A 27,942-nucleotide genomic window follows, 5' to 3' on the forward strand; every position below is an offset into this window, starting at 1 on the left:
CCCTCCCCCACAGACGAAAATCTATTTTTTCAATTTTTTCCCATTTTTTATTGATCTGGGTAGAAAACGGCCCCGGGGCAGGGGGGGGGGTGCCGGAGCGAGGGCTCTGCCCCTTTAAGGGAGAATAGAGGGCGGGGCTCCCCGGGGTAAGTGCTTCCATGGGGCGTGGCCTCATGAAGGGGGCGGGGCTTGCCAAGTGGGGAAGGCTCCACCCCCTGCGAGCAGCCAGAGGGCGGGGCTGGCTCCCTAGTGGGCGGGGCTACCACCGCAGTGAACAGCGCTTGATCCCTGGCACGTGGGGCTTGTTCCCAAGAGGCGGGGCTTTCGATTGCCCAATGGGCGGGGTTTACTCCGGGGGGCGGGGCTTGACCCCCGCCTTGGTTCCCACAGACAGTGCTTTGCCCCGGGGCGGGGCCTGCCGCCGAGGGGCGGGGCTACCCGCCAGCCCCCAGGTAGAGGGTGCGGGGGCGGCGGGGGCCGCGGGGGGGGGCGGGCGCCCGGCTGCGGTTGGCGGGGGGGGGCCGGCGGCGGACATGGATGACGCGCGTGTCCATCACCTCGCAGTCCACCTGCATCATGGCCTCCAGGCCCCGCCCACGCCCGGACAGGCTCTCTGGGGGGGGGGTGTCAGTCGGGGACCCCAGGGCAGAGGAAACCCCTCCGGGGACAAGGGGACCCCCCCGGGAACAAGGGGACCCCAGGAAAAGGGGGAACCCCCAGTGAGATGGGACCCCCCCAGGGTGATGGGGACTCCCCCCAGGTGACCGTGAGCCCCCCAAGGGCAACAGGGAGCCCCCCGGGACAATGGGGACCCCCCCCGGTCACTGTGAGCCCCCCTCATGGCAATGGGGACCCCCCCCAAGGGCAACGAGGACCCCCCCCAAGGGCAAGGGGGACACTCCCAGCGATGCTGAGCCCCCAAGGGCAACAAGGACCCCCCCCAGGCAATGGGATCCCCCAGGGGAAAGAGGGTGACCCAGCTGCCGCCCCCCCCCCCGCACAGGGAGCCCCAAGAAAACAGGGACCCCCCCAGAATGATGAGGGACCCCTTTGGGGTGATGAGACCCCCCCAGAGACCCCCCTCCTTGGACATGGGATCCCCTGGGTACACGGGTGGGAGCCTGAGGACCTTGGGACACCCCCAAACATTATGTGGGCCCCCCTTGGGGTGGGAGGACGTACAACGGGGGGGCCCCCCCGGGACATGGGGACCCCCCTCGGGACATGGGGGCCCCCCCCGGGACACAGGGGGGGCTGGGGGTCCCCGCTCACCGTTGAGGGCGGCTGCCGGCATCACCAGGGACATCTTCGGCCGCGACGTCTTGTTGTGGCTGATGGCCGGCAGCAGGAGGTGGTCCTGGGGGGGGGACAGGGTGTTGGGGACCCCCGCCACCGCTAGCAGACCCCCTGAGCCCCCCCAGACCCCCCCTGAGGCCCCCGTACCCGCCGGAAAGAGACGACGTAGAAGGTGTCCTCGCGGCGGTCGATGGCGGCCAGGAAATGGGGTTCAGCCCGGTCGGGGCGGTAGAGCTGGAGCTGCCCCGGGGGGGCCCTGGGGGGACATGGGGGGGGTCAGGTGGGGGGGGCAGAGGCTGGGGGGGGTTGGGGTGGAAAGGGGTGGCGTTGGGGGTTCAGGGGGAGGTGGGGAGTTTGAGGGGACATGGGGGGTTCGGGGCACAGGGGGGTTTAGGGGTACAGGGGGGGTTTGGGGGCACGGGGAGGGGTTTGGGGGTACAGGGGGGGGCACGCTCGGGGGTCTCTCACCTCTCGGGGTGGGGGGGGGTGGCCGGGATGAGGCGGGAGGAGGCTGGCGCCTTCCAGGGGGGCGAAGCCTGAAACTGCCCCAGGGGGGTCAGGGGGGGAAAGGACCCCTCAAGAACCCCCCCGAGTCTTCCAGAACAGCCCCCCCAACCCTCCCAGGGACCCCCCAACCCCAAGGACCCCCCCAACAACCACCCAGTGCACCAGGACCCCCAAAGAACTCCCTGGGATGTTACAGGCCGCCCCCCAGCCCCCCTGGACACCCGTGGAGACTCCCCAGGGACCCCCACAAATCCCCGAGACCCCCCAGTGGCCACCGAGAGTCCCCAGAGCCCCTTGGGACCCCCCCGGGACAACTCCACCCTGGGACCCCCCCCACACCTGGCTGCGGGGGGGCCGGGGAGGGGACCCCGGTTTCCGTCGGTCGATCTGGTGGCGCCGGACCCACCCGCTGAGCTCGTCCGCCAGCCTGGGGGGGCCGGGTGGGGGTCAGTGGGACCAGGGGGGCTCACGGGGACCCCCCCAGCTCCCGCCCCCAATCCTCCCATCACCCCCCCCAGCCCTCTGTGACCCCCCCAATCCTCCTAGTCCTCCCCCCCAGCCCCCCCTCTGTCCCCCGTGACCCCCAACTCCCCCGTCCCCCTCAGCCCCCCCCCGCGCCCCCCACCCACCGCAGGGACTCGGTGCGGTTGAAGTGGCGACAGTCGGACGCCCGGAACAGCCCGTCCAGCTCCCGCAGCGTCACCACGCCCAGCGAGGCGTTCCTGGGGGGACCCCCACCGGGTTTGGGGAGGCCCAGTGGGATCCGTGAGGGTCTGGGGGGGCCCACGGGGGTCGGGGGGGGTATTGGGGTCCATTTTGGCAGGGGGCAATAGGGTCAGGGGGTCCCATCAGGTTTGGGGGGGCCCAGTGGGATCCGTGAGGGTCTGGGGGGGCCCACGGGGGTCGGGGGGGGGGGCATTGGGGTCCATTTTGGCGGGGGGCAATAGGGTCAGGGGGTCCCATCAAGGTTTGGGGGGGCCCAGTGGGATCCGTGAGGGTCTGGGGGGGCCCACGGGGGTCGGGGGGGGGGGCATTGGGGTCCATTTTGGCGGGGGGCAATAGGGTCAGGGGGTCCCATCAGGTTTGGGGGGGCCCAGTGGGATCCATGAGGGTCTGGGGGGGCCCACGGGGGTCGGGAGGGGGCATTGGGGTCCATTTTGGGGGGGGGGGCAATAGGGTCAGGGGGTCCCATTGGCTTTGGGGGGGCCACTGAAGCCCACTGGGGTTGGGGGGGACTCACTGGGGTCCATTGGGGCCTGGGGGGTCCAGCGGGGGTCGGGGGGGGGCACTGATCTGCATTGGGGCCCAGGGGGGACCAGGGGAGCCCATTTGGGTGAGGGGGCCCAGTGGGTTTGGGGCTTGCTGGGGTCTGGGGGTCGGGGGGGCCACTGGGGTCCACTGGAGGGGTGCCTGCTGAGGGGGTGCACGTACCTGAAAGGGGTCCTGCCGGGGGGGGCGGGCTCCTGGCGTGGCCCCGGGGGGGGCCCCCACGCCCGGGGCAGGTCGGCAGCAGGGGGCCCCCCCTCGGCCACCCCCAGGAGGTGCCGGCGGCCCCGCGGGGGGGGCTGGCGCCGGGGCTCGGCGGGGGGCTGCTGCGAGAGGCTGCGGGAGGGGTGCGTTGAGGGGGGGGTGGCGGCGGGGGGCCCCCCCACCCCCCGACACCCACCTGAGGGGGCCCAGGTTGAAGGCGAGGAAGAGGAGGAGGGCGGCGAGGCAGGCCAGCTTGCGGGGGCCCGGGACGGGGCGCAGCTCCGAGCTCTGGGGGGGAGGACGGGGAGGGTCAGGACCGGCACCCCAAGGGCCCTGGTGCCCCCCCCGCACCCCAACAATGGTCTGTCCCGCAGTGCTGCCCCCCCCAAACCCCCCTACAATGGTACGTCCCGACCCCCCCCCCCGCCATAGGGCACCCCCCCAGTACTGGTACATCCCGCAGCCCCGCTGGGGGTCCCTCCCCGCGCTCTTGCCGTGGTACAGCCTGTTGTCATGGTGATGAGATCCCCCCCCTCTCCCCCGGAGTGGGCTGTACCACTATGGGCTGGGGGGGTGCAAAGGCTGCACCACGCTGAGAGAGAAGATATAGCATAATACAGGGGGCGCAGGCTGTACCATTACCGGACTGGGGGGGGGACTATACCATTATGGGATGGCACCCTGTACGATTATGAGTCAGAGGGGAGAACAAGCTGTACCATTAAGGGATGGATGGGGGGGGAACGAGCTGTGCCATTACAGCCGCCCCGTCGGGCACGGGGGGGCACAGCCAGGGCCGAGCAGGGGTCCCCCCCAGCCCCTCCCTGTCCGTAGGCCCCACCTGGCCCAGCAGCGCGTCGAGGCGGCGGCGCAGGAGCCCGTTCTCGCGGCGCAGGCGGTCGTTGTCGGCCAGGGCCTGGCGCAGCCGCTCCTCCAGCCCCTGCACGTATTCCTTGCGCCGGCGCCGCGACTGGCACGCCGACTCCCGGTTCTTGATCATCCGCTGCTGCCGCTTCAGCACCTTCGCCTGCACCCGCGCGTCACCGGGGGGCCGCCGGGGGGGACCCCGGGGGTCCCAGGGGAGGGGGACACCCGGGGGGGCCGGGGGACACCCAACGGGGGGGCACCCCTGGGGGAGAAGGGGCGCTGGGGCACCCCTGGGGGAGAAGGGGCGCTGGGGGGACACCCAGGGGTGGGGGGCACCCCAGGAGGGACAGGGGACACGCAGGAGTGGGGGGAGATCCCGAGGGCTCGGGGTCACGCGGGGGTCAGGGGTCACGCGGGGGTACTCACGTCGACCTCCTGGGGGCCAGGAGGGGCAGGAGCGGGGGCCGGGACGATGGTCTTGGCCTCGGGCTTGGGGGGGCCGGGGGAGGTGCGGGGGGGCCCCCGGCTGGGGGGGGGCAGGCACAGGAGCCCCGGCAGCAGCAGCTCCGCTGGTGACAGCAGCACCGCGGGGGCCGGCACTGCAGACCCCCAAAGCCCCCTGCTCACCCAGGTCCCCCCAAAACACCTCCCCATCGCCCCCAAGCCTCCTCCTCATCGCCCCACTTGCCCCCAACCCTCCTTTCCCTTTTCCCAGACCCCCCCCAGCACCCCAAACTCCCAATCCCACAGCCCCAGCACCCCTTAGACCTCCCAAACTGCCCCCCTAGCCCCTCCAACCCCCCTCCCCATGGCGTCAGGACCCCCCAGGCCACCCCAACCCCCTCCCCATTGCCCCAGATGCCCCCAGCCCCCCCAGTCCCGCCAGCCCTACCGGTGATGGCTGCAGGCAAGGGGGGAGTGGCTCCAGGCAGCGGCTGCAGCAGGATGGTCTGGGGGGGACTCGGGGCACCCCCCCCAGGCCCAGCAGCCCCCCCAGGGGGCTTGGGCTGGATGGGGGGGGTCCGGCGGCTGGAGGGGGGGCCCTCTGCCTTCACAGCCCGTGGCGCCTTCCCTGCTGCGGCACGGGGGGGTCAGAGGAGTGGCGGGACTCCCCCACCCCACATCTGTCCATCCTCAGCTTACCGGTGTCCGGGGGGGCGCAGGGCAGCGGGGGGGTCGGCTCCGTCTTCACCCCCGGCTCGGGGGGGCTGGGGGCCTGTGGGGACAGAGCTAAGAGGGGGAGGCAGATGGGGGGAGCAGCGGGGGGGGCAGCGGGGGGCACATACCCAGGCCGGGGGCTCGGAAGCGGAGGAGAGGCCAGAGGAGTCGGAGCAGTGGGACGAGGTGGGGGACCCCGGCTCTGACTTCACCTGCAGGTCTGGGTGGGGGAAACGCAGCTGGTGGGGGTCCCTGTGCCGCTGCGCCCTGAATGCCCCCCCCCCAGCGTCCTGTAACCCCCCAATCCTCCACCAGAACCCCAGATACCCCCCAACAATCCCCCCCAGCTCCCCATTAGCCTCCCCAGCCCCCCCGTCTCTCCTCCTAGCGCCCCTCCCCAGCCCCCGGTATCCCCTCCCAACACCCCACGAACCCCCCCCAGCACCCCATACCTCCCCCAACCCCCCCCAAAACCACCCCAGCACCCCCCTTCTGCCCCCCACTCACCAGGGAAGAGGCTGGGGGGCTCCTGGTCCCACGGGGGGTCGGGGGGGCTGGCGGCCTCGCCCCCCTCGAAGGCACAGTCGAACTGGGAGGGGGAGGGATGAGGGTCCGAGACCCCCCCGGGGGCAGGGCCGGAAAGACCCCAGCCGGAGGGGGCGGGGCTTGGGGACCCCCGGAGGGGGCGGGGCTTACCATGGGGTCGGGGTCGAGGGAGGGGAAGAGGTGGGCGGGTTCCAGCCTGTCGTCAAGGCAACCATAGAGAGCAGCATCTGGGGGCGGGGGGGGCAGTCACACGGCAAGCCCCGCCCCCAAGGGGTTTAGCCCCGCCCTCAACATAGCTCCCCACCCCCGAAGGGCTTGACTCCGCCCCTATCCAGGGACCGCCCCCTTTAAGCCCCGCCCCTTACCTCGGCAAGGCAAACTCCCGCCGGCAGGCCCCGCCCCCTCCCCAAAGCCCCGCCCCGAGGACAGCCCCTCCCACGCAGCGCAAGCGGCCCCGCCCCCTTCGCTAGGCCCCGCCCCGGCGCACGCGGAAGCTCCCCCCCGCCCCGCCGAGGCCCCGCCCCGCCCCGGCCCGGCCCCGCCCCGCGCGGGCCTACCCCAGTCCTCGGCCCCCAGCAGGTTGTCGGCCCGGAACCGCCCCGCGTCGCTCAGCACCAGCAGCTCCGGCGCCAGCGCCGCCATCTTCCGCCCGCCGCGCCCCGCCCCGCGCGGCCCGCCCCGCCCCGCGCTCGCCCGCCAATCCGCGCCGCCGCCGCCGACCAATGGGAGCGCGGCTCCTCCCACCGGCCCCCGCGCAGGCGCGCTGCGGGCGGGGAGGGCGGCGCATGCGCGCCGCGCGCTCCCGGCCCCCACCCCCCCCCCCCCGGTGGCGTTTAAAGGGGCAGCGCCGCCGCCGGCCGCCTGGGCCCCGCCCCCTGGACGCCTGGGCCCCGCCCTCCGGCCCGGCAGGACCCGCCCCGCCCGCCGGGGGGGAGGGGGAAGGCGGGCGTCTCCATGGCAACCCCGCCCAGGCGGGCCGCGGCCGAGCTGGGGGCGTGGCCGGATGTGACGCGAGGAGGCGGGGCTGCCGGACGCCGGGTCCTCGCCCAGGTGGGAGCAGGAGCGGCCCGGAGGGCTGGGGCGGGGGAGGGGGCCCGGGGGGCCGGGGGCCTCTGACCAGGCTCCGCCCCCTCTCTCCCATAGGTCACTGCCTGAGAAACGCGATTAGCCGAGGAAGAAATGGAAGGAGGAGGTTCAGCCAATGGGGGGGCAGCGCTCCAAGGAGCAGCCAATGGCACCAGAGCCGCTGTAGAGGAGCCAGCCAATGGGCAGCGAGTGCCCGGAGGTTTGTCCAATGGGGAGGGAGGGAGCCCGGCGCTGGCCAATGAAGAGCTCGGGGGAGCCCGTGCAGTGGGGGAGTCATCCAATGGGATCACACCGCTGCAGAGCTCGCCCAATCAGGGAAGGGGGAGCCCTGGCTCAGCCAATGAGCAGCTAGAAGGGCGGCAAGCAGCCAGGGACTCAGCCAATGAGGACGGCAGAGGCCTGTGGGGCCCAGCCAGTAACAATGCCGGGCACGAAGCCCCAACCAATGAGGTTGTGGGATGCCAGGGCCCGGCCAATGAGGCTGCCGGGCTGCAGGGCGCAGCCAATGAGAAGGTAGGGCCGCGCAACCCAAGCAACGAGGCCAAAGGGCTGCAGCGCCCAACCAATGAGGACGCAGCGCTTGAAGCCCCGACCAATGAGGATGCGTCGCCTGAAGCCCCAACCAACGAGGACGCAGTGCCACCAGCACCAACCAATGAGGACGCGGCGCCTGAAGCCCCAACCAATAAGGACAGTAGCCTCCAAGCCCCAACCAATGAGGACGCAGCACTGCCAGCCCTAACCAATAAGGACACAGCTCCTAAAGCCCCGACCAATGAGAACGCAGCGCCTGAAGCCCCGACCAATGAGGACGGCAGCCTCCAAGCCCCAACCAATGAGAGGGCAGGACGCCGCCATCCCGCCGCCCTCCCAGCTCCATCCAATGAGGCGTCGCCCTCCGATGAGCACGTGGCCCTCCCGGCGCCGTCCAATGGGGCGGGGGATCCGTGGGACTGGTCGCGGGAGGAGGCGTGGCTACGGGCGCCCGCGGGGGAGGGGGAGGAGGCGGGGGAGGGGCTGGAGGAGGGGTGGGGGCAGCTGGAGGAGGAGGAGGAGGAGGAGGACGACGACGACGACGAGGACGACCCCTGGGCGGGGGCCGGGCCCCCCCCGGGCTGGTGGCTCAGCCCCGACGCCGCCTTCGCCAAGCGGGTGCTGCGGCGCGGGCGGGGGCTGGGGCGCCCCGGGCCCGGTTCCCGCTGCCGCGTGCGGCTGGAGCCCCCCGCCGGGGCGGGGGCGGCCGTGGGGTGGGGGGCGGCGGCGGCAGGGGCGGGGGCCGGGCGTTGGCTCACCCTGCGGCTGGGGGACGGCGAGGGGCGCTGGGCGGCGGCGCTGGACGCCTGCCTGGAGACGATGGCGGCGGGGGAACGGGCGCGGCTGCGGCCGGCGGGAGCGCGGGCGTCGCTGGGGGTACGGTTGGGGGGTTTCTCCCCCGCGCCCCCTTTTTGGGAGGAGGCGCCGGGCGGGCGCTGGCGGGCGGTGCTGGCGGGGCAGGAACGGGCGGCGGCGTTACTGGGCGCGGGGGCGGCGGGGCCGGCGGCCAGGGTTTACGCCCGAGCTTTGCGAACGGCGGTGGCAGCGGGGGGGACGCCGCCCTTACCCCCCGCCCTGGCGCGGCCCAAGGCGGAGCTGCACGCCGGGCTGGCCCTCTGCCAGCTGCGCTTGGGTTTACCGGCGGCGGCGGCCGCTAACGCCGGTAAAGCGTTGGCCTTACGACCGGGGCACCTGGAAGCCCGGTTTCGCCGAGCGTTGGCGGCGGCGGCCATGAGCGATTTGGAGGCGGCGGCCGCCGATTTGGCGTTGGTGTTACGGGAGGAGCCCGGCCACGCCGGGGCGCGGCGGGAACTGCGGCGGGTGCGGGGGGCCGCCCGCGAGAGGGACGCCCGCCTGGCGCGGCGCCTCGGCCGGCTCTTCGCCTGAGGTGGTAATGAGGGGCGCTTCGTTAGGGGGCTGACCCCCCCACCCTTGATAATAAGCACCCTTGGTAACGAGCGGGTGCTTCGTTAAGGGCCGGGGCGGCGGGGGGGGGGGTGGATGCAGCTCTGGGGGTGCTGTTGCCATGGAGACGCAGCTTTGGGGGTGGGGGGGGCGGGGGATGAGCCCCCTCCCTTGGGAATAAACAGGATTGTTAATGAGGAGTGCTTAATTAAGGGATGGGGGGGCTGTCGCCATGGAGACGCTGTCCGGGATGTGCCCACCCCAATTAGCAGCCCCTAACGATGGTCCCGCTCTGTTAGCGGCACTAGCCCCCCCCCCACCTGCCTCCACCTGTTGCCATGGAGACACCCCCTCCGGTAACGAGCCGGTCGGTAACGAGCTGCCCCTCCCCCGTATCAATATAGAGATTTATTGAACCGTCAGCAGCGGAAAGGGTGGGGCCTGACAGGGGGCGGGGCTTGGCATGCAGATGGACGGGGCCCCGCCACAAAGCATCCTGGGAGGCCCGCCCACCGGGAGCCCTGGGGGCGGGGCCAGAAGCGTGGCTGGGGGTGGGGTCAGGCGTTGCCATGGCGATGCTGTACCTGTTGCCAGGGTGTTGCTATGGGATCCCGGGCGTCGCCGTGGCAATGCCGGGGTGGCTGTTCCCTGTTGCCGGGGCGACGCGGGGGCTCCCGGGCATCGCCATGGCGTTGGCATGGTGATGCTGGGGATGCCCAGCGCTGTTGCCATGGTGACGCTGAGGGTCTCTGGTACCCGAGCCGTTGCTAGGGCATTGTTAGGATCCCCAGCGTCGCCATAGCGATGCCGAAGGCCGTCGCTAGGAGATCCCCAGCGTCGCCACGGCGATGCCGAGAGCCCCCATCTCCGGGGCGTGGCCAGGGCGTGGCAGGAGGGGTCGCCGGGGCGTGGCTACGGCTCCCAGTCGTTGTCGTGGTGCTGGGCGGCGATGATGATGACGACGGTGAGGATGGTGCAGAGCACGATGGCGGCGATGCCCACGGCCAGGCTGATGAAGGAGAAGTTTCGCGCCTCCCGCGAGGCGATCTCGGCCGAGACGATGTCCCCCCGCGCCACCGCCGTGCGCACCTGGGGGGGGCGGGGGGCGCCCATGGGGGGGGGTCGGCACCACCATCCCATGGGCCCCAGACCCCCGCTCCCTCACCCCCCCCCCCCCCCACCTGCACGGCCTTGACGATGGCGACGACGCCGGTGGGCCAGAAGCAGCAGAGGGTGGTGAGGACGGCGATGGGCAGGTAGTCGTGGGGCGCCCGGCGCCCCTCCAGCCCCCCCGGGACCCCCCCGGGACCCCCCACTGCCCCCCCCAGGGTGCCCCCCACCGGCACCCCCACGGGGCCGGGCAGGGGGCCGGGGCCGGGGCCGGGGGGGGCCGCCCCGAAGGCCTGCGGAGCAAAAAGGGGGGGTGAGGGGCGGGGCCATGGCAGGGCATGCCCCCGTGTGACCACACCCCTCCCGCAGGCCACGCCCCACAGGCCCTGGGGCTCAGCCAGTGCCTCTCAACAGGCCACACCCCCTACCACAGAGACCACGCCCCTTCCCACAGACCCCGCCCCCAGGCAGACACCCCAGCTCCTCTGCAAGCACCACCCCTTATCAATAGGCCCCGCCCCTTAACCCGAGCTCCACCCCTCCCTGTTAACCCCACCCACTCCAGGCCAAGCCACACCCCCTCCCCATAGTCCGTCCCATCGACCCACTCCTCCGGTTAGCCACGCCCCCTCCCTTGCCCCACCCCTCCCTGCCAGCTCCCTCCCCTCTCGCACGCCCCTCCTTCCCCTGCCCCGCCCCTTCCGCAGGCCCCGCCCCTCCCGCAGGCCCCGCCCCTCCCGCAGGCCCCGCCCACTCACGGGCCCCACGGGGTAGACCGGGACGTAGGCGGTGCAGGGCTGGAGCTGGAGGGCGAAGGGGGGGGGCGCGTAGGGCAGGGGGGGCTGGGGGGGGGCCCCGTAGGGCTGGGGGGCGGCGGGGGGGGGCCGGGGCAGCGTGGCCGCGTGCGTGGCCGCGTGCAGGGCCCCCCCGGCCCCCGGCAGCCCCCGCGGCAGCGTGGCCGCCCCCGCCGCCCCCCCGGCCCCCGGCCCCCCCCGCGGCAGCGTGGCCGCCCCCGCCAGGCCCCCCCGCGGCAGCGTGGCCGCCCCCGCCAACCCCCCCGGCCCCGGCGGCGCCGGTGGCCCGTAGGGGGGGGGCGAGGCGTGGGGGGCCCCCTCCGGCGCTCCTGGGGGGAGAGGGGCGTCAGGGCGGACGGCCCCCCCCCCCCGAGACCCCCCACCCACCCAAGGGTTCCCCCAAACTCCCAGCATCACCCCCCCCAAATCCCCTCGGTCCCCCCGAGACCCCCGCAAGCCCACCCCCCCGAGCCATACGGCTCCCCCAGGCCCCCATAAACCCCCGGCGACCCCCGAAACCCCCCCAAATCCACCCAAACCCTCCCCCCCCCCCCCCAGGGCCCCGTTTCTGGGTCACCCTCCCCCCCCGGGCTATTTATAGCGCGACACCGGGGGGGAGGGGGGCTGCCCCGGACGCCGGGGTCCCGCGGGCGTGTGCACACGCGTGGGCAACCTCCCCCCCCCCGGGATACGCGTGGCAACCTCTCCCCCCCGCGACACGCGTGTGGTGGTCGCACACGCAGCATCCCCCCGCCTGCAAAGCGCGGCCTCCACGGACACGCGTGACCCGACCCCCCCCGCCCTCCTGCCCCCCGCGGCGCCCCCATCGCCCCTCAGCCCCCCCCTCCATCGCCCCCGTCCCGCTCCCCTCGCTCCGCACCGGGTTTCTCGGCCGCCATGGCCGGGCCGAACCGGGACCGGGAGCGGGACCGGGACCCCCAGCCGGGCCGGCGCAAAGCCCGGGCCGGATCGGGACGCGGATCCGGATCGGAACCGGCGCCCGGGCTGGATCCCCCGGGCCGGATCGGGGCCCCCCCCTTCCCGGTTCGGCGCAAAGCCCGGGCTGGAGCCCAGCGGGCCGGACCGGGACCGGGACCGCCCCGGAATCCGGCCTGGATCGGGCCGGAGTGGATCGGGACCGGCACCGCCGCCCGGACTGGATCCCCCGGACCGGATCGGGGCCGGCGCAAAGACCGGGCTGGATCCAGACGGACCGGGACCGAGACCCCCCCAGAACCCGGATTGGATCCCCCGGACCCCCCCCCCCCCAGAACCCGGACTGGATCCCCCAGACTCCCCCCCAGAACCCGGACTGGATCCCCCGGGCCCCCCCCAGAACCTGGACTGGATCCCCCGGAGCGGAGCCCCCGACACCAGCGAGGCCGTGAGGGACTTTATTGACTTTTCCAGTGACCCAAAACAGCCGGTTTTGGCCCAAAACATCCACCTTGGCCCAATGGGGCTGGTCCCGGGGGGGGGGGGGGGGGCCTGGGGGGGGCCCGGGGAGTGTTGGGGGTCCAGGGGGGTCGTGGGGGACCCCAGCAGTGTCAGGGGGGGAGATTTGGGGGAGTGGGGGTACCCTCAGGCATCACCGGGGGGGTCCTGGGGGAGTGGGAGCCCTGCGGGGGGGCCGTGGCGGCGCAGCAGCCCCCCGAGGCTGTCGAGGGCCCCCTGCAGCGCGGCCCCCAGGCGGGCGGCCTCCGTCTGGTGGCAGCAGGCGAAGGCGGTGACGGCCACACGCAGCCCCCCGGGGGGGTCCCGGGGGTCCCGGGGGGCCACGTGCCCCACCCCCACCCCGTAGCCGTCAGGCACCAGTGGCCCCCGCAGCAGCCAGCAGCCCTCGCGGGAGCGCACCTGGGGGGGGGGGACATGGCACTGCACCCCCCGGCGCACCCCAAAAAACCTCCCTTGCACCCCAAGAGCCCCCCCCAAACACACCTGGGTTGGCCCCGGCCCCCCCGACCCACTCCCTCCCCCAGACCCCTGCACCCCTAAAACACACCCTGGATGCACCCAAACTGCCTCAACGCCCTCCCCCCCCGTTCCTGCCCCCCACCCAGAAACGCCCAGTGCCCCCCCCATGCACCCCAAAAGAGCTCCAGAGGGTGCCATGGGGGTTTTGGGGGGTCCCTGGGGGGTCCCGGGGGGATCCCTGGGAGGTCCCTGGGGTGGTCTGAGGGTCCCGCAGGGGTTTGGGGATCCCAGGGGGCCCCGGGAGGGAGGTGAGGGGTCCCTGTGAGGGTCCCTGGGGGGTCCCAGGGGGTTTGGGGTTCCTGGGGGATCCCTAGGCGGGTCCGGGGGGTCCGGGGGTACCTGGACGGTGCAGAGGCGGAAATGGGTGGCGAGGGCGTAGGCCGGGTCCATGAAGATGTCGGGGAGCGGCTCCCCCGCCGCGATGGCCGCCTGCCGCAGCCCCTGCAGGTGCCGCTCGGCCCCCTGCCCCGCCAGCACCTGCGCCGGGCACCGGGGTCACGCCCGCCCCGCCCCCCGCAGCCCCCGCCCACCCCCCCGCAGCCCCGCCCCCTCACCTCCTGCCTGTGGCGGCTCTGCGCCTCCACGGCCTCGCCCAGCAGCGCCAGCTGCAGCTCCGCCTGCGGGGCAGGAAGTCCCGCCCCCGCTTCGCACCCGGGGCAGGAAGTCCCGCCCCCACCCCATCCCCATCCCAGGAAGTCCCGCCCCCGCTTTGCACCCGGGGCAGGAAGTCCCACCCCTGCTTCACACTTGGGGCAGGAAGTTCCACCTCCGCCCCATCCCAGGAAGTCCCGCCCCCGCTTCACACCCGGGGCAGGAAGTCCCACCCCCGCCCCATCCCCATCCCAGGAAGTCCCGCCCCCGCTTCACACCCGGGGCAGGAAGTCCTGCCCCTGCTTCACACCCAGGGCAGGAAGTCCCACCCCCGCCCCATCCCCATCCCAGGAAGTCCCGCCCCCGCTTCACACCCGGGGCAGGAAGTCCCGCCCCCGCTTCACACCCAGGGCAGGAAGTCCCACCCCCGCCCCATCCCCATCCCAGGAAGTCCCGCCCCCGCTTCACACCCAGGGCAGGAAGTCCCGCCCCCGCTTCACACCCAGGGCAGGAAGTCCCACCCCCGCCCCATCCCCATCCCAGGAAGTCCCGCCCCCGCTTCACACCCAGGGCAGGAAGTCCCGCCCCCGCCCCATCTCCATCCCAGGAAGTCCCGCCCCCGCTTCACACCCAGGGCAGGAAGTCCCACCCCCGCCCCATCCCCATCCCAGGAAGTCCCACCCCTGCCTCACACCCGGGGCAGGAAGTCCCGCCCCCATTTCACGCCCAGGGCAGGAAGCCCCGCCCCCGCCCCATTCCCATCCCAGCAAACCCCACTCCCTGCACCCCCCCTGCGGACAGGAAGTCCCGCCCCCCCCGCGGACAGGAAGTCCCGCCTACCTCGGCCTGGGGGTCGTCGAGGGCGCGGGCCAGGGCCAGGCAGGGGGGCCCGGGGGGGCGCAGCAGGTCGGTGCAGCCGGGCAGGACGTGCCGCAGGGAGGTGGGCTCGCAGGAGGCGCAGAGGGAGCCGTGGGCCCTGCGGGGGCAGGCCTGAGTCCCCCGCGCGCCCGGGGGTCCCGGACCCCCCAGATGCGGGGGTCCCCCCCCGGGTGTCCCTCCCCCCCCCCCCCCGTCCCCCCGTACCTGTAGAAGGCCACCTGCAGGGCCACCTGGACGATGGCCTCCGCCCGCAGCCCCCCGCCCGCCCCGAAGCCCTCGTGGGAGAAGCAGTGAACCTCCACGTCCGCCGCCAGGCTGCGGGGGAGGGGGGGGTGAGGGGCCACACCCGGCCCCTCCCCCACCAGCCCCCCGGCCCCTCCCCGGCCACCCCCCAAGCCCCCGCCCCCAACAACGTCCATTAACCCCCCGGGCCCCCCATGACCCTCCATGACCCCCATGATGCCTCACGACCCCTATGACCCCCCCATGACCCCCTGAGCCCCCATGACCCCGTGACCCCCCCCCATGACCCCGTGACCCCCCCCCATGACCCCCTGACCCCACCTGTCCAGGTGCCGTTTCGCCCGCTCCACCTCAGGGGCGGTCTCAGGGCCGAGGCTGAAGCGGAGCCGCTGGGGCGGGGGGAGGGGCGGTGATGTCATCAGGGCGGGGCCAGGCTCTGGGCGGCGGCTGGAAGGCAGGGCCAGTGAGGGCGGGGGAAGGCCCGTCCCACCCAGGCAGGAAGTCCCACCTTCCCAGAACAGGAAGTCCTGCCTTCAGAGACAGGAAGTCCCTCCCGCCCCCACCCAGCCAAGCCCCGCCCACTCGCTCACCAATAGTCAAGGGCGTGGTCGACCATCTCCGCCACGACGGCGCCATCAATCACGGCCGGGTCATAGATGACCCCGCAGGTCCCGTCCTCCCCCACGATGAACTGGGGGGCGGGGTTAGCACACAAGAAGTCCGCCTGGCCCCGCCCCCCAACAGACACGCCTTCTGGGAGCAAAATAGGAAGTCCCGCCCCCCAAGCCTGGAAGAGAGGAAGCCCCGCCCCCTCCCACCCACCTCACCCGGGAAAGCCCCACCCTCCATGGGGCACATGACCCACAAACAGGAAGTCCCACCTCCCAGGGGCCGAAAACCAGAAGTCCCGCCTCCAAGGGGCCCCGAACACGGAAGGCCCACCCACCTGAAGGGTCTTATCGAACCAGCGGTTGCCGCTGTTGGCGCAGGCCCCGCCCCCGTGCAGCACCTGCCCGGCCCCGCCCCCTGGGCCCCGCCCCCCGGCGGCCGCCAGCACTGGCGCATCCAGGCTGAGCGCGAAGAGGCTGCGCTGGATCCGGCCAATCGAGGCCCGGTTCAGTCGGTCTGTGGGGGTGTGGCTTCAGTGGGTACCGCCCCCTCTGCCCTGGGAAGCCCCGCCCTCAAAAAAACCTCCAAAACAGGAAGTCCTGCCCCCAGGACACCCCCAGGACAGGAAGCCCCGCCCCCAGACCCTACCCTACACATGGAAGCCACAGCCCCGCCCCTCAGGACAACCCAAAACCGAAGGTCCCACCCCTCGAAGCCCCAAGACAGGAAGTCCCACCCCCCCGAACCTCTCCAGGGAGGAAGTCCCGCCCCTCAAGGCCCCAAGACAGGAAGTCCCACCCCCCCGGGACCTCCCCCAAGGGGAACCCTCACCCCCTGGGGCCGTAAAAGAGGAAGTCCCGCCCCCAGTTATCACCTGAAGAGGAAGTCCCACCCCCCCAAAACAGCCCAAAACAGGAAGTCCCGCCCCCAGGACACCCCAAAACCAGAAGTCCCGCCCCTCGAAGCCCCAAGACCGGAAGTCCCACCCCCCCCAGAACCTCTCTAGGGAGGAAGTCCCGCCCCTCCAGCCCCATGACAGGAAGTGCCGCCCCCCAGGCCCCGCCCACTCACCCCGCATCAGCAGGCGGTAGACCCGCCCCCAGGCGTGCCGGTGCTGCCCCGTCAGCAGCCCCAGGGGCGGGGCCCCGCCCCGCCCCGCCCGCGCCCGCAGCCCCCCCAGCACCGCCCCCAGCGCCGCTGCCGGCAGGGGGGTCCCCGCCTCCCCACACGCCTCCACCTGGAAGAACTGGGGGGGGGGGACACCCCGAAACGGCCCCGTCAGCACCACCCGGCCCCGCCCCCCAGGCTCCCCATAGGCCCCCATGTCCCCCCCATGTCCCCCCCGACCCCCGTGTACCCCCCAGCCCCGCCATGGGCCCCCCAGACTCCCCATGCCCCCCCATGTCCCCCCCGGACCTCTCCGTGCCCCCCAGACTCCCCATGCCCCCCCATTTCCCCCCCATTTCTCTCCCTGGACCTCCCCAGTCCCCCCCGTGCCCCCCATTTCCCCCCCATGTCCCCCCCGGACCCCCCTGGATCCCCCCATGCCCCCCAGACTCCCCATGCCCCCCCATTTCCCCTCCCGGACCTCCCCAGTCCCCCCGTGCCCCCCATTTCCCCCCCATGTCCCCTCCGGACCCCCCTGTGTCCCCCCTGGATCCCCCCATGCCCCCCAGACTCCCCATGCCCCCCCATTTCCCCTCCCGGACCTCCCCAGTCCCCCCCGTGCCCCCCATTTCCCCTCCATGTCCCCCCCGGACCCCCCTGTGTCCCCCCTGTGTCCCCCCTGTGCCCCCCAGGCTCCCCATTCCCCCCCATATCCCCCCCTTTTTCCCCCCTGGACCCCTCAGCCCTCCCCATGCCCCCCCATTTCCTCCCTGGAACCCCCAGTCCCCCCCCATATCCCCCCCATGTCCCCCATGGATCCCCCCGCCCCCCCCCAGCCCCCCCAGCCCCCCCAGTCTCCCACCTGGCAGTTGCGGATGACGGTGACAAAGGGGGGGGGCTGGGCGCCGGGGGGCAGCCGCAGCACCTCGTCCCGCTGGGGGCCCGGCACCCGGCACCCCCCGAACGCCGCCTGCACCCAGGGCTCGGGGGGGTCGCGCCTGGGACACCCACCGTCACCCGGGGGGGCCCACGGGGACCCCGCGGCCCCCAGTGACCCCCGGCCCCCCCGGCCCCCCAGCACCCACCTCTCCAGCTGCGCCCGGTAGTCGAGGACGCCCACGATGAGCCGGGCAGCGAACCTGGGAACCAGCGACACCAGTGCCTCCCAGTGCCCCCCAGTGCCCCCTCCCAGTGCCTCCCAGTTCCCGCCCAGTGCCCCCTCCCAGTGCTTCCAGTGCCCCCAGTGCCCTCCCAGTGCCCCCTCCCAGTGCCTCTAGTGCCCCCAGTGCCTCCCAGTGCCCCCCAGTGCCCCCAGTGCCTCCCACTGCCCTCCCAGGACCCTCCCAGTGCTCCCTCCCAGTTCCTCTAGTGTGCCCCCAGAGCTTCCCAGTACCCCCAGTGCCTCCCACTGCCCTCCCAGGACCCTCCCAGTGCTCCCTCCCAGTTCCTCTAGTGTGCCCCCAGTGCCTCCCAGTGGCCCCCAGTTCCTCCCAGTGCACCCCCAACACCCTTCCAGTGCCCCCAGCCCCCTCCCAATGCGCCTGTCCCCCCGCCGGTTCCACCCAGGCCCCTCCCAGTGCCCACGAGTCCCCTCCCAGTATTTCCCAGTCCCCTCCCAGCCACCTCCGGTCCTCTCCAGTGCCCCCCAGTGCCTCCCAGTCCCCTCCCAGCCACCTCCAGTCCCTCCCAGTGCCTCCCAGTTCCCTCCCAGCCACCTCCAGCCCCACCCCAGTCCCCTCCAGTGCCCTCCAGTCCCTCCCAGTCCCCTCCCAGTGGCCTCCCAGTCCCCTCCTAGTCCCTCCAGTTCCTCCTCCGAGTCCCTCCTAGTCCCCTTCTAGTGCCCTCCAGTCACTTCCAGATCCCTCAGTGCCCCCCAGTCCCCTCCAGTGCCCCCTAGTCCCCTCCCAGCCACCTCCAGTCCCTCCCAGTCCCTTCCCAGCCACCTCTAGTCCCGCCCCAGTCCCCCCCCAGTTTCCCCCCAATCCCCCGGACCCCACTCACCACAGCTGCCCCCTCCAGTCCTCCCAGTCCTGCCGGGGCAGCACCAGTCCGGCACTGGTGTGCACGGGCAGCGGCAGCCGCTCGCTGGAGCCCCACGGCCACTCCTGCACCCAACGCCCGGATGCCTGGGTCCCTCCGAACCCCTGGGTCCCCCCCAAATCCCTGGGTCCCCCCCAAACCCCTGGGGTCCCCTCGGGTCCCCCCCAAACCCCTGGGTGCCCCCCCGAACCTCTCAGGTCCCCTCAGGTCCCCCCCAAACCCCTGGGGTCCCCTCGGGTCCCCCCCAAACCCCTGGGACCCCCCCGAACCTCTCAGGTCCCCTCAGGTCCCCCCCAAACCCCTGGGTCCCCCCATCCCTCTGCGAACTCCTGGGTCCCCCCAGACACTTGGGTCCCCCCCCGTCTCTCCCTGCCCCTTGGGTCCCCAAAACCCCCGGGTCCCCCCTGAATGCCTGGGTCCCCCCAAAGCCCCCATGCCCCTGGGTCCCCCCGAACTCCCTGGACCCCCGAAGTCCCCTGCCCCCCGGGTTCCCCCGAACCCCTGAGTCCCCCCGAAGCCCCCGCCCCCCGGGTCCCCCCAAACCCCTGCGTCCCCCCGAACTCCCTGGACCCCCAAAGCCCCCCGGGTCCCCCCGAACACCCCCGGGCTCACCGGCAGGCGGGGGGCTGTGGGGGGCTGCCGGCGCAGCCGCTCCTGCAGGCGGGGCCCGGCCCCCCCGGGCGCCCCGAACTCCCGGACCAGGCGGCGGGTCCGGTCCCGCTCCCCCGGGGCCACCAGCGCCTCCAGGGCCCCCAGCAGCCGCCCCAGCGTCGCCCCCAGCGCCGGCAGCGGGGGGCGCCCGCCCCCCCCGGGCACCCCCTGCGGGGGGAGCCCCGGGACCCCTGAGCAATGGGGACCCCCGGGGGTGGGACCCCCCAGAGCAAGGGACCCCCTGGGCAATGGGGACCCCCCCCGGGGGAACGGGGACCCCTCAGGGAATGGGACCCCCCAGAGGAAGGGACCCCCTGGGCAATGGGACCCCCTGGGCGATGGGGACCCCCCCGGGGGGGGGACCCCCCAGAGCAAGGGACCCAATGGGCAATGGGACCCCCTGGGCGATGGGACCCCCCCAAAGCAAGGGACCCCCTGGGTAATGGGGACCCCCCCCGCAGTCATGTGCAATGGGGACCCCCTCGGGTGGTGAGGACCCCCCTGGGGATGGGCACCCCCCTGCCAGGGACCCCCCAGGTGACGGGGACCCCTCAGTCACGTGTAACAGGGACCCCCCGCGTGATGCGGACCCTGGGGTGGGACCCCCCCGGGACCCCGCCGTGCAACGGGACCCCCCACGTGACGGGGACCCCCACAAGACCCCCCTCCCCATGCAACGGGGACTCCCCGGCCACGTGCAACAGGCCCCCCCCACGCCCCGCCCCCCGCAGCACGCGGACGTGCCGCCCTGCACGAGCGCTCCCTCTCCCCCCACGGGCGCGCGTGGACTCACCCGGGGGGTGGCGGCGGGGGGGGGGGGCGCGGGGGGCGCGCGGCGGCGACCCCAGACCCACGGCGACCGCCCCATGGTCCGCACGCCCGGCTCCCTCCCGCACGCCCGGGCCCGCCCGCACGGCGGGTCCCGCCCCGCCCACGCCCACCCCCCCCGCCCACCCCCGTCACCCCCCCCGGGAACCCAGGAGCCCGGGCACCCCCACAGCCACCCACGACGCTCCGGGGCGTCCGGGTCGGCACGACACCCCCCCGACACCCCACGGTCACGCGGGGGACGCAGGCATGCGGGGGTCCCCATCCCGGGGGTCCCCACCCGGGGATCCCCACCCGCGGGAAATGAAGCCTCATTAACAGCAGCTGCCGTTAATGAGGGTCCCGCCCCGGACACCGGGGGCCCCTGCGGGCTGCCCCCCCACCCATAGTACCCCCCACCCGGGGGGGCCCACGCGTGTTGGGCGGGGATCCATCCCCCGGCGGGACCCAGGCGTGCGGGTGGGCACGATCCCCCCCAGACACCCCACGGTCACGCAGGGGACCCCAGCTTGCGGGGGTCCCCATCGCGGGGGGGGGTCCCCATCCCCCGGGGGGGGATCCAGGCGTGCGGGGGTGTGACCCAGGCGTCCGGGGGGGGAGACCCCGGCGTGCGGGGGGGCCCACGCGTGCGGGGCCCCCCACTTTCCCTCTTGACACGCGCTGCTGTTTGCTCAGCACACATTGGCCGCGGGTGGGGGGAGGGGCCGGACGGGTCCCCGCGGGGGGGGAGGGTCAGGCAGCCCGGACGCCTGCGTCCTCGGCGGCAGCGAGGTGCGTGGGGTTCCCCCTCCTCCCCGGGACACGCGTGGGCCCCGCGGTTCGCCCCGTGGGGAAGCCCCGGAAGCCTGGGTCCCCCGGAGCGTGACGAGGCGGTGGGGCCCGGACGCCTGCGTCCCCCGTGGGAGCTGTGAGGCCCGGGTGACTGGGTCCCCCGTGGGACCTGCGGCCGTGGGGCCGGACGCCTACGTCCCCCGTGGGAGAGGGAGCGGTGGGGCCCGGACCCGGACGCCTGGGTCCCCCCAGGGGCCCCGCGGCTTGAGCAAGGGGACCGCCCCCCCCCACCCCCCGCCGCCCAGGTCACGGGGAGGGGGGGGCTTGGGGTAGGGGACCCCCGCGCCCGAGTCCCGCGTGGGGGGAGGGTGGGGTTGTTGGGGCCGCGCGCGCCGGAACTGACGTGCGGGAGGGGGAGGGGAGCCGGGAGGTAAACAGGGAGCGGGGTGGGGGGGTGGGGACCCCCGGGGACCCCGGCGTCCGGGGTGCGGGGGGGGGCAGCGCCCCGAGGTCCCGTCTGACCCCCTGCCCCGCCCCCCCCAGATGCCCGCTGCGTGGCGCGGCGTGGGGCGCGGGGGGGGGGCCGCAGCCCCGGCCTTCCTCCCCCCCCTCCTCCTCCTCCTCCTCCTGCGGGGGGTCGCGGGGGGCTCCTACCGCCCCGTCGTCATCGTCCACGGCCTCTTCGACAGCCCCAGCGACTTCCGACACCTCCGCGCCTTCATCAACGAGGTCAGGCGGGCGGGGGGTCCCCGCGCCCCGGGATCCCCTCCTGCACCCCCCCGGGGTCCCCTCCTGCACCCCCCGGGGTCCCGTGCGTGACCCCCCCAGGCGCAGGGGTCCCCTCCTGCACCCCTCCGGGTGTGGGGGTCCCCCGCAGCCCCGGTGTCCCCTCCTGCACCCCCGCGGTGTCCCCTCCTGCACCCCCGGGGTCCCCTCCTGCACCCCCTGGGGCGTGGGGTCCCCTCCTGCACCCCCCGGGTTCCCTCCTGCACCTCCCCGGGGCGTGGGGGTCCCCCACACCCCCGGGATCCCGTCCTGCCCTCCTGGGGTCCCATCCTGCACCCCCCGGGGCGTGGGGGTCCCCTGCACCTCCTGGGGCCCCCTCCTGCACCCCCGGGGTCCCCTGCATGACCCACCCCAGGATCCAGGGTCCCCTCCTGGACACCCCCTTTGCTCCCGCCCGGGTGCCCCCCATGACCCCATCCAGACACCAGGTCCCCCGTGTGACCCTGCCTGGCTGCCGGGGTCCCCCCCCGTGCCCCCTCCCTGACGCCCCCCCCGCCCCCCCCAGAGCCACCCGGGGACGGAGGTGACGGTCCTGGACCTCTTCGACCGGGGGGCTTCGCTGCGCCCGCTGTGGGTGCAGGTGGAGGGGTTCCGCCGCGCCCTCGCCCCCATCATGGCCAACGCCGCCGACGGCATCCACCTGCTGGGCTACAGCCAGGGTGCGCGGGAGGGGGGTCCCGGGTGCCGTGGTCCATGGGTGGGGGTGCACGGGTCCGTGGTGGGGGTCCTGGGTCTGTGGGTGGGGGTCCTGGGGACAGGGTGGGGGTCCCAGGTGCCATGGTCCATGGATGGGGGTGGACAGACACACGGATCCACGGGTAGGGGTCCTGGGTCCGTGGGTGGGGGTCTTAGGGACAGGGTGGGGGATCCGGGTCCATTGGTGGGGGTCCTGGGTCTGTGGGTGGGGGTCCTACAGATGGGGTGGGGGTCCTAGGGATGGGGTAGGGTCCCAGGTGCCATGGTCCATGGGTGGGGGTACATGGGGATGGGGTGGGTGTCCTGGGTCTGTGACTGGAGGTCCTAGGGACGGGGTGGGGGTCCTGGGACTGTGGGTGGGGGTCCCGGGAATGGAGTAGGGGGTCTCAGGTGCTGTGGTCCATGGGTGAGGGTCCCAGACACCAGGGTCCATGGGTGGGGGGTCCTGGATGCCTGGGTCCATGGGTGGTCCCAGGGCCGGGGGTGGGGGGTTTCAGACACCAGTGTCCATAGTTGGGGGTGCCCAGGTCCATGGGTGGGGGGTCCCAGATGCCTGGGTCCGTGGGTGGGGGTCCCCCGGAGGCGGGGGTCCCCCGCTGACCCCCGCCCACAGGGGGTCTCATCTGCCGGGCGCTGCTGGCCACGATGCCCGACCACAACGTCCACAGCTTCATCTCACTGGCGGCCCCCCAGATGGGGCAGTACGGGGGTGAGGGGCCAGGGGGGCTTGGGGGGTCCCTGGGCGGGGTTGGGGAGGTTTGGGGGGCTTGGGGTGGGTCCTTGGCTGGGGTTTTGGGGGTCCCTGGGGGGGCTTTTGGGGGTTGGGGGCTCCCTGGGGGAGGTTTGAGGAATTTTGGGGGGTCTCTGGTGGTGGTTGGGAAGCAAGGGGGGGGGGGGGGCCCTGGGTGGGTTTGGGGGGTTTTGGGGGTCTCTGAGGGGGCGACGGGGAGGTTTGGGGGATCCCTGGGTGGGTTATGGGGAGGTTTGGGGGGTCCCCTGGGTGGTTTTGGGGGTTCCCTGGCTGGTTTGGGAGGTCCCTGGGTGGTTATAGGGAGGTTTGGGGGGTCCCTGGGTGCTTGGGGGGTCCCTGACTGGTTTTGGGGTGCCCCGGGTGCGGGGGGCGCAGACACCGACTACCTGAAGTGGCTCTTCCCCCGGCACATGAAGTCCAACCTCTACCGGCTCTGCTACACCCCCCTGGGCCAGGGGGTCTCCATCTGCAACTACTGGAACGGTCCGGGACCCCCACCCCCCCGGGACCCCCAAACCCCCCCGGGTACCCCACCCCCCCGGGACCTTCAACCCCCTTCCAGGGGACCCCAAAACTCCCCTGGGGACCCCCAAACCTCCCCAGGACCCCAAACCTCCCCAGGACTCCAGAGCTCCCCCTGGGACTCCCCCCTGCCCCTCCCCGGGGACCCCAACCCCCCCCCGGGACCCCCAAATCCCCCTGGGACCCCAACCCCAAAATATCCCTGGGGACCCCAAAACCTGCCATGGGGGACCCCACGACCAACCCTGTGGGGACAAATCCCCCCCGAGCCCCTGCAGCCCCCGGGGGGTGACACTGGGGGGGTGGCCCCAGGGGGTGACCCGGGGCTGACCCCCCCCCGTTGCCGCGGGGCCCCCCCAGACCCCCACCACCGCGAGCTCTACCTGAACAGCAGCGACTTCCTCGCCCTCCTCAACGATGAGCGGGTGCACCCCAACGCCTCTGGTGAGCCCCTATAGGGACCCCTATAGGGACCCCTATGGCGCCAGGCGGACCCCCTAGAGACACCCCTATAGCCCCACGGGGACCCCCTATAGCCCCACAGGGACCCCCTATAGACATCCCCATAGCCTAACAGGGACCCGCTATGGTGCCCTCTATAGCCCCACAGGGACCCCCTATAGACATGCCTATAGCCTCACAGGGACCCCCTACGGGGACCCCCTATAGCAGCCCCTTATAGCTACACAGAGACCCTCTATAGACCCCCTATAAGCCCACAGAGACCCCTGTGGTGACCCCTATAACCTCATGGAGAGCCTTATGGGCACCCCTATAGCCCCCCACACTTACAGATCCATGAGCCCTGGGGGCATTCATCATTTTCTATACATACACTTACGGCTTTCTATAGATATTTGTATAGACTCATGTAGATACCCCTATAGGTACGCTTATATGTAGCTATATAGTCCCTTACAGGTACGCGTGCAGTGCCACGTAGGTACTCCTATAGGCGTTCTTACAGACACTGCTATAGCTCCATATGGATACTTCCATAAGTATCCTTACAGACATTCCTATAGCTCTAGAGGTATCCATATAAATATTCATATAACTCCACGTGGGTACTCTATATAGGTGTCCTTATAGACACCAGCATGGCTTTTCCATACAGATACCTGCACTGTGCAATGCGGGTGCACCTATAGCCAAGCCTATAGCTCCCTATAGGTTCCCTGTAGGTACCCACACAGCTCCTATCGACATCCCATGGGATCGCCACCCTCCCGTTCCCATTCCCTGCCCCAGTGCAGCCCTATGGCCCCCGCAGACCCCCCCGCTATAGGTGCCCTATAGGGTCCGGCAGCCCCTCGTTAACCCCTCGTTAACCCCAGACTGGAAGCGGAACCTGCTGCGGATCCAGAGCCTGGTGCTGATCGGGGGCCCCGACGACGGCGTCATCACGCCCTGGCAGTCCAGGTGGGCCGGGACCCCCCGGGCGGGGCGGTGGGGCCCCCCAAAACGCCTGGGGTGCCCCCCGATGCCTGGGTCCCCCCTGACCCCCATCTCCCCCCCTCCCCCCCCCCGAAGCCTTTTCGGTTTCTACGACGCCAACGAGACGGTGCGGGAGATGAGCGCCCAGGCGGTGAGCGCGGGGTCCCCCCTCGGGGGGCGGGCGGGGGGGTCCCGGACACCGGGGTCCCCCCAGTTTGGGGGTGTGGGGGGGTCCTGGACGCTGGGGTCCCCCCCCTTGGGGTGTTGGGGTCCCAGATGCCAGGGTCCCCCCACTCTGGGGGTGTGGTGGGGGTCCCAGTCACCAGGGTCCCCCCACTTTGGGGGTGTCTTGGGGGTCCTGGCTGCCAGGGTCCCCCCTTGGGGTGGTTGGGGGTGCTGACACCGGGGTCCCCCCACTCTGGGGGTGGTTGGGGGTCCCGACGCCGGGGTCCCCCGTGACCCGCGCCCCCCCCCAGGTTTACCTGCAGGACACGTTTGGGCTGAAGACGCTGGCGGCGCGGGGGGCGCTGGGGGGGTGCGCGGTGCCGGGCGTGGGGCACACGGCCTGGCACTCCCACCGCCCCGTCTACGAGCGCTGCATCCGCCCCTGGCTCACGTAGCGGGGGGCCGCGATGGAGCTGGGAGGTTCTATAGGGGGGCTGCGGGGCCCTATAGGGGTCAGGGGGGGTTGGGGGGCAATGTAGGGGGGCTACGGGGCTCCGTAGGGATCGGGATGGGGTTATGGGTCCGTATAGGGGGGATAGGGTCTGGGATGGAGCTGGAAGGTTCTATAGGGGTCTATGGGGATCTATAGGGGTTGGGGTGGGGTTATGGGGCCATGTAGGGGATCTATGGGGCTCTATAGGGGTCAGGGGTGGGGTTATGGGGCAGTATAGGAGAGCTATGGGGCTCTATAGGGGTCAGGGGTGGGGTTATGGGGCCGTATAGCGGGACTGTGGGCTCTGTAGGGGTCAGGGGTGAGGTTATGGGGTTGTATAGGGGTCAGGGGTGGGGTTACGGGGCCATATAGGGGAGCTATGGGGATCTATAAGGGTTTTGGAGAGGGTTATGCAACATGTAGGTGGCCTATGGGGCTGCATAGGGGTCAGGGTAGGGATACGGCACCATATAGGGGGATTGTAGGGCTGTGGGGGGTCTGGGGGGGGCCCTGGGGGAGGTATGGGGCTATAAGGTCCTATGGGGGGGGTCTTGGGGCCCTACAAGGGACTGGGATGAGGCTACGGGGCCCTATAGGGGATCTACGGGGCTCTGTAGGGGTCTGGGGTGGGATTAAGGAGCCCTAAAGGGGGGCTTAGGGGCTGGGGGGGCAACTGTAGGGCCCTATAGGGGCCTGGGATGGGGCTATGGGGCCCTATAGGGGTGTGGGAGGGGCCCCAGGTATATATACAGGGGCTATAGGACCCTATAGGGGGTCCATAGGGCAGTATTAGGCTCTGGTGAGGGGCTCTGGGGCTCTATAGGGATGGGGGGGGCCGAGCTCACCCGTGGGGCCCATGGGGGGGCTCTGGGTCAGTATTAGGGCTGGGGCGGGCTCTGGGACCCTATAGGGGGATGGGGGGGGGGCCCTCGCTGTGGGGTCCCCCCCATTAACCCCTTGCTGCCTAGGCCCCCCCCCCCCCCCAGACTCAGGGACTTGGGGCACCCCTGCCCCACAGCGCAGTGGGGGGGCACACGGGGGGGCCCCCCCCGACTGGCCCCGGGGGGCCGCAGCCAATAAAGCACTTCCACCCCCCCCAAAACGAGCCTCGGCTGCCTCGGGGCCCCCCCCGGGCCTGGAACCCCCCGTGGGGAGAGGGGGGCTGGGGGGGCTCGGGGGGGGGGGGGCTCTGCACCTGCACAGGTGTGGCCGGCCACGCCCACACCACACCCATTCCCAGCATGGCCCCGCCCCATCTGCACCCCTGTCCTCTGTAACCCCATGACCCCCCCCATGTCCCCTGTGCCCCCCCCATGTCCCCTGTGCCCCCCCATCCCCATGTCCCTCCCATCCCCATGTCCCCCCCATGTCCCCTGTGTCCCCCCTTTGCCCATGTCCCCCCCATCCCCATGTCCCCCCCCATGTCCCCCCCCGTGTCCCCCCCTGTGCCCCCCATGTCCCCCCCCGTGGCTCCAGCTCAGCTCTGGCTCTTTATTGGTTTCACTCAACTGGACGGTGTGAACGAAATGGGGGGACATGGGGGGGACACGGGGGGGGGGACACAGGGACACGGGGGGGGGAACACAGGGGGTGCCCCCCGGGGCAGAGGCCGGGGGGGAGGGGGGGCTCGGAGTGGCGGCAGCAGCTCGGGGGGGTCCCCGGGGGGGCTCAGGGGCGGGGGTGGGGCCAGGAGGGGGGTCCCGGGGGGGCTCAGGGCGGGGGCAGGGCCAGGAGGGGGGGCAGCAGCTCGGGGGGGTCCCCGCGCCCCCCCCGGCCTCCGCCGAGTGTTTGCACTTCTCGGAGCCGCACTGGCAGGGGAAGTATTTGCTCTTGATGTCCCAGAACCGGTCCCCGTAGTCGAACCTGGGGGGGGGGGCGTCACCCCATGGTCACCCCCAGCCCCCCACACCCACTCTGGCCCCCTCGCAGCTGCCCCCCCAGCCCCCATCCCCCCCCCCCGCCCCCCATCCCTGCCCTCCAGTGTCCCACATCCGTGCCCAAGCCCCCCCATATCCCCCCCCAGCCCCCCGTATCGGCCCCTCAGCCCCCGTATCACCCCCATATCCCCCCCAGCCCCCCGTAACTGCTCCCCAGCCCCCCGTACCCCTCCGCAGCCCCCTATATCTGTCCCCCAGCCCCCCATACCCCCCCAGCCTCCCCATACCCCCCCAGCCCCCCGTATCGGCCCCCCAGCCCCCCATATCCCCCCCATATCCCCCCCAGCCCCCGTATCGGCCCCCCAGCTCCCCGTATCCCCCCCCAGCCCCCTGTACCCCTCCACAGCCCCCTGTATCTGTCCCCCAGCCTCCCCATATCCCCCCCAGGCCCCTGTATCCCCCCCATACCTCCCCTCCAGCCCCCCGTATCGGCCCCCCAGCCCCCCATATCCCCCCATATTCCCCCCCAGCCCCCCGTATCGGCCCCCCATATCCCCCCATATTCCCCCCCAGCCCCCCGTATCTGCCCCCCATATCCCCCCATATTCCCCCCCAGCCCCCCGTATCGGCCCCCCAGCCCCCCATATCTGCCCCCAGCCCCCCGTATCGGCCCCCCAGCCCCCCATATCCCCCCATATTCCCCCCCAGCCCCCCGTATCTGCCCCCCATATCCCCCCATATTCCCCCCCA

The 27,942-nt window shown here is 72.7% G+C and overlaps 8 protein-coding genes across 11 annotated transcripts in view; 3 read left to right on the plus strand and 5 right to left on the minus strand.

Annotated features, from left to right (window-relative positions):
- Nucleotides 1-27,942, minus strand: part of LOC142074173 (uncharacterized) — a 227,996-nt gene that overhangs the window by 130,441 nt on the left and 69,613 nt on the right. The window lies entirely within an intron of this gene.
- Nucleotides 1-27,942, plus strand: part of LOC142074202 (uncharacterized) — a 159,063-nt gene that overhangs the window by 27,552 nt on the left and 103,569 nt on the right. The window lies entirely within an intron of this gene.
- Nucleotides 25-6,517, minus strand: ATF6B (activating transcription factor 6 beta). Of its 3 annotated transcripts, none has more exons than XM_075134643.1 (16): nucleotides 6,402-6,517; nucleotides 5,995-6,071; nucleotides 5,806-5,887; nucleotides 5,427-5,518; nucleotides 5,284-5,356; nucleotides 5,033-5,212; nucleotides 4,567-4,739; nucleotides 4,115-4,300; nucleotides 3,470-3,561; nucleotides 3,235-3,405; nucleotides 2,433-2,525; nucleotides 2,143-2,230; nucleotides 1,765-1,838; nucleotides 1,444-1,552; nucleotides 1,273-1,357; nucleotides 25-613 (listed from the first exon to the last, which is right to left on the minus strand). In XM_075134643.1, the coding sequence occupies exons 1-16, from the start codon at nucleotides 6,484-6,486 to the stop codon at nucleotides 435-437; spliced, it is 1,839 nt and encodes a 612-aa protein (XP_074990744.1). In that variant the 5' UTR covers nucleotides 6,487-6,517; the 3' UTR covers nucleotides 25-434. The 3 variants fall into 3 exon arrangements, with proteins under 3 accessions (XP_074990744.1, XP_074990745.1, XP_074990743.1); XM_075134644.1 differs by having other exon boundaries at nucleotides 1,765-1,832; nucleotides 5,033-5,215; XM_075134642.1 differs by having other exon boundaries at nucleotides 5,033-5,215.
- Nucleotides 7,963-9,062, plus strand: FKBPL (FKBP prolyl isomerase like; the record flags this gene model as incomplete). The annotated part of the gene is made up of 1 exon (XM_075134554.1): nucleotides 7,963-9,062. A coding segment is annotated over one exon (888 nt), but the record flags the coding sequence as incomplete, so codon positions are not given.
- Nucleotides 9,264-11,671, minus strand: PRRT1 (proline rich transmembrane protein 1). The gene is made up of 5 exons (XM_075134555.1): nucleotides 11,653-11,671; nucleotides 10,959-11,101; nucleotides 10,737-10,820; nucleotides 10,050-10,382; nucleotides 9,264-9,957 (listed from the first exon to the last, which is right to left on the minus strand). Exons 1-5 carry the CDS (start codon nucleotides 11,669-11,671, stop codon nucleotides 9,781-9,783), a joined length of 756 nt encoding a protein of 251 aa, XP_074990656.1. The 3' UTR covers nucleotides 9,264-9,780.
- Nucleotides 12,153-19,734, minus strand: LOC142074109 (carnitine O-acetyltransferase-like). The gene is made up of 14 exons (XM_075134556.1): nucleotides 19,717-19,734; nucleotides 18,828-18,956; nucleotides 18,177-18,280; nucleotides 17,261-17,314; nucleotides 17,038-17,173; nucleotides 16,140-16,314; nucleotides 15,406-15,584; nucleotides 15,050-15,150; nucleotides 14,781-14,906; nucleotides 14,421-14,531; nucleotides 14,178-14,313; nucleotides 13,301-13,363; nucleotides 13,086-13,223; nucleotides 12,153-12,626 (listed from the first exon to the last, which is right to left on the minus strand). The coding sequence occupies exons 1-14, from the start codon at nucleotides 19,732-19,734 to the stop codon at nucleotides 12,354-12,356; spliced, it is 1,743 nt and encodes a 580-aa protein (XP_074990657.1). The 3' UTR covers nucleotides 12,153-12,353.
- On the plus strand, nucleotides 20,426-25,318 carry PPT2 (palmitoyl-protein thioesterase 2). 2 transcript variants are annotated; one of them, XM_075134696.1, is made up of 9 exons: nucleotides 20,426-20,465; nucleotides 21,009-21,194; nucleotides 21,757-21,910; nucleotides 22,561-22,656; nucleotides 23,074-23,181; nucleotides 23,581-23,664; nucleotides 24,558-24,642; nucleotides 24,754-24,808; nucleotides 25,134-25,318. In XM_075134696.1, the coding sequence occupies exons 2-9, from the start codon at nucleotides 21,009-21,011 to the stop codon at nucleotides 25,275-25,277; spliced, it is 912 nt and encodes a 303-aa protein (XP_074990797.1). In that variant the 5' UTR covers nucleotides 20,426-20,465; the 3' UTR covers nucleotides 25,278-25,318. The 2 variants fall into 2 exon arrangements, with proteins under 2 accessions (XP_074990797.1, XP_074990798.1); XM_075134697.1 differs by lacking the exons at nucleotides 20,426-20,465; nucleotides 23,074-23,181 and having other exon boundaries at nucleotides 20,889-21,194.
- The window catches only part of EHMT2 (euchromatic histone lysine methyltransferase 2), a 19,104-nt gene continuing 16,905 nt past the window's right edge, over nucleotides 25,744-27,942 (minus strand). Inside the window, exons 26-27 of the mRNA XM_075134558.1 lie at nucleotides 26,820-27,199; nucleotides 25,744-25,751 (exon numbers count right to left, since the gene is read on the minus strand). Of these exons, the coding sequence (XP_074990659.1) occupies nucleotides 25,744-25,751; nucleotides 26,820-27,199 (388 nt within the window). The remainder of the gene's footprint in view (nucleotides 25,752-26,819; nucleotides 27,200-27,942) is intronic.

The sequence above is a fragment of the Calonectris borealis genome, chromosome 33 (genome assembly GCF_964195595.1).
Source record: "Calonectris borealis chromosome 33, bCalBor7.hap1.2, whole genome shotgun sequence".
NCBI classification, from domain to species: Eukaryota; Metazoa; Chordata; class Aves; order Procellariiformes; family Procellariidae; genus Calonectris; species Calonectris borealis.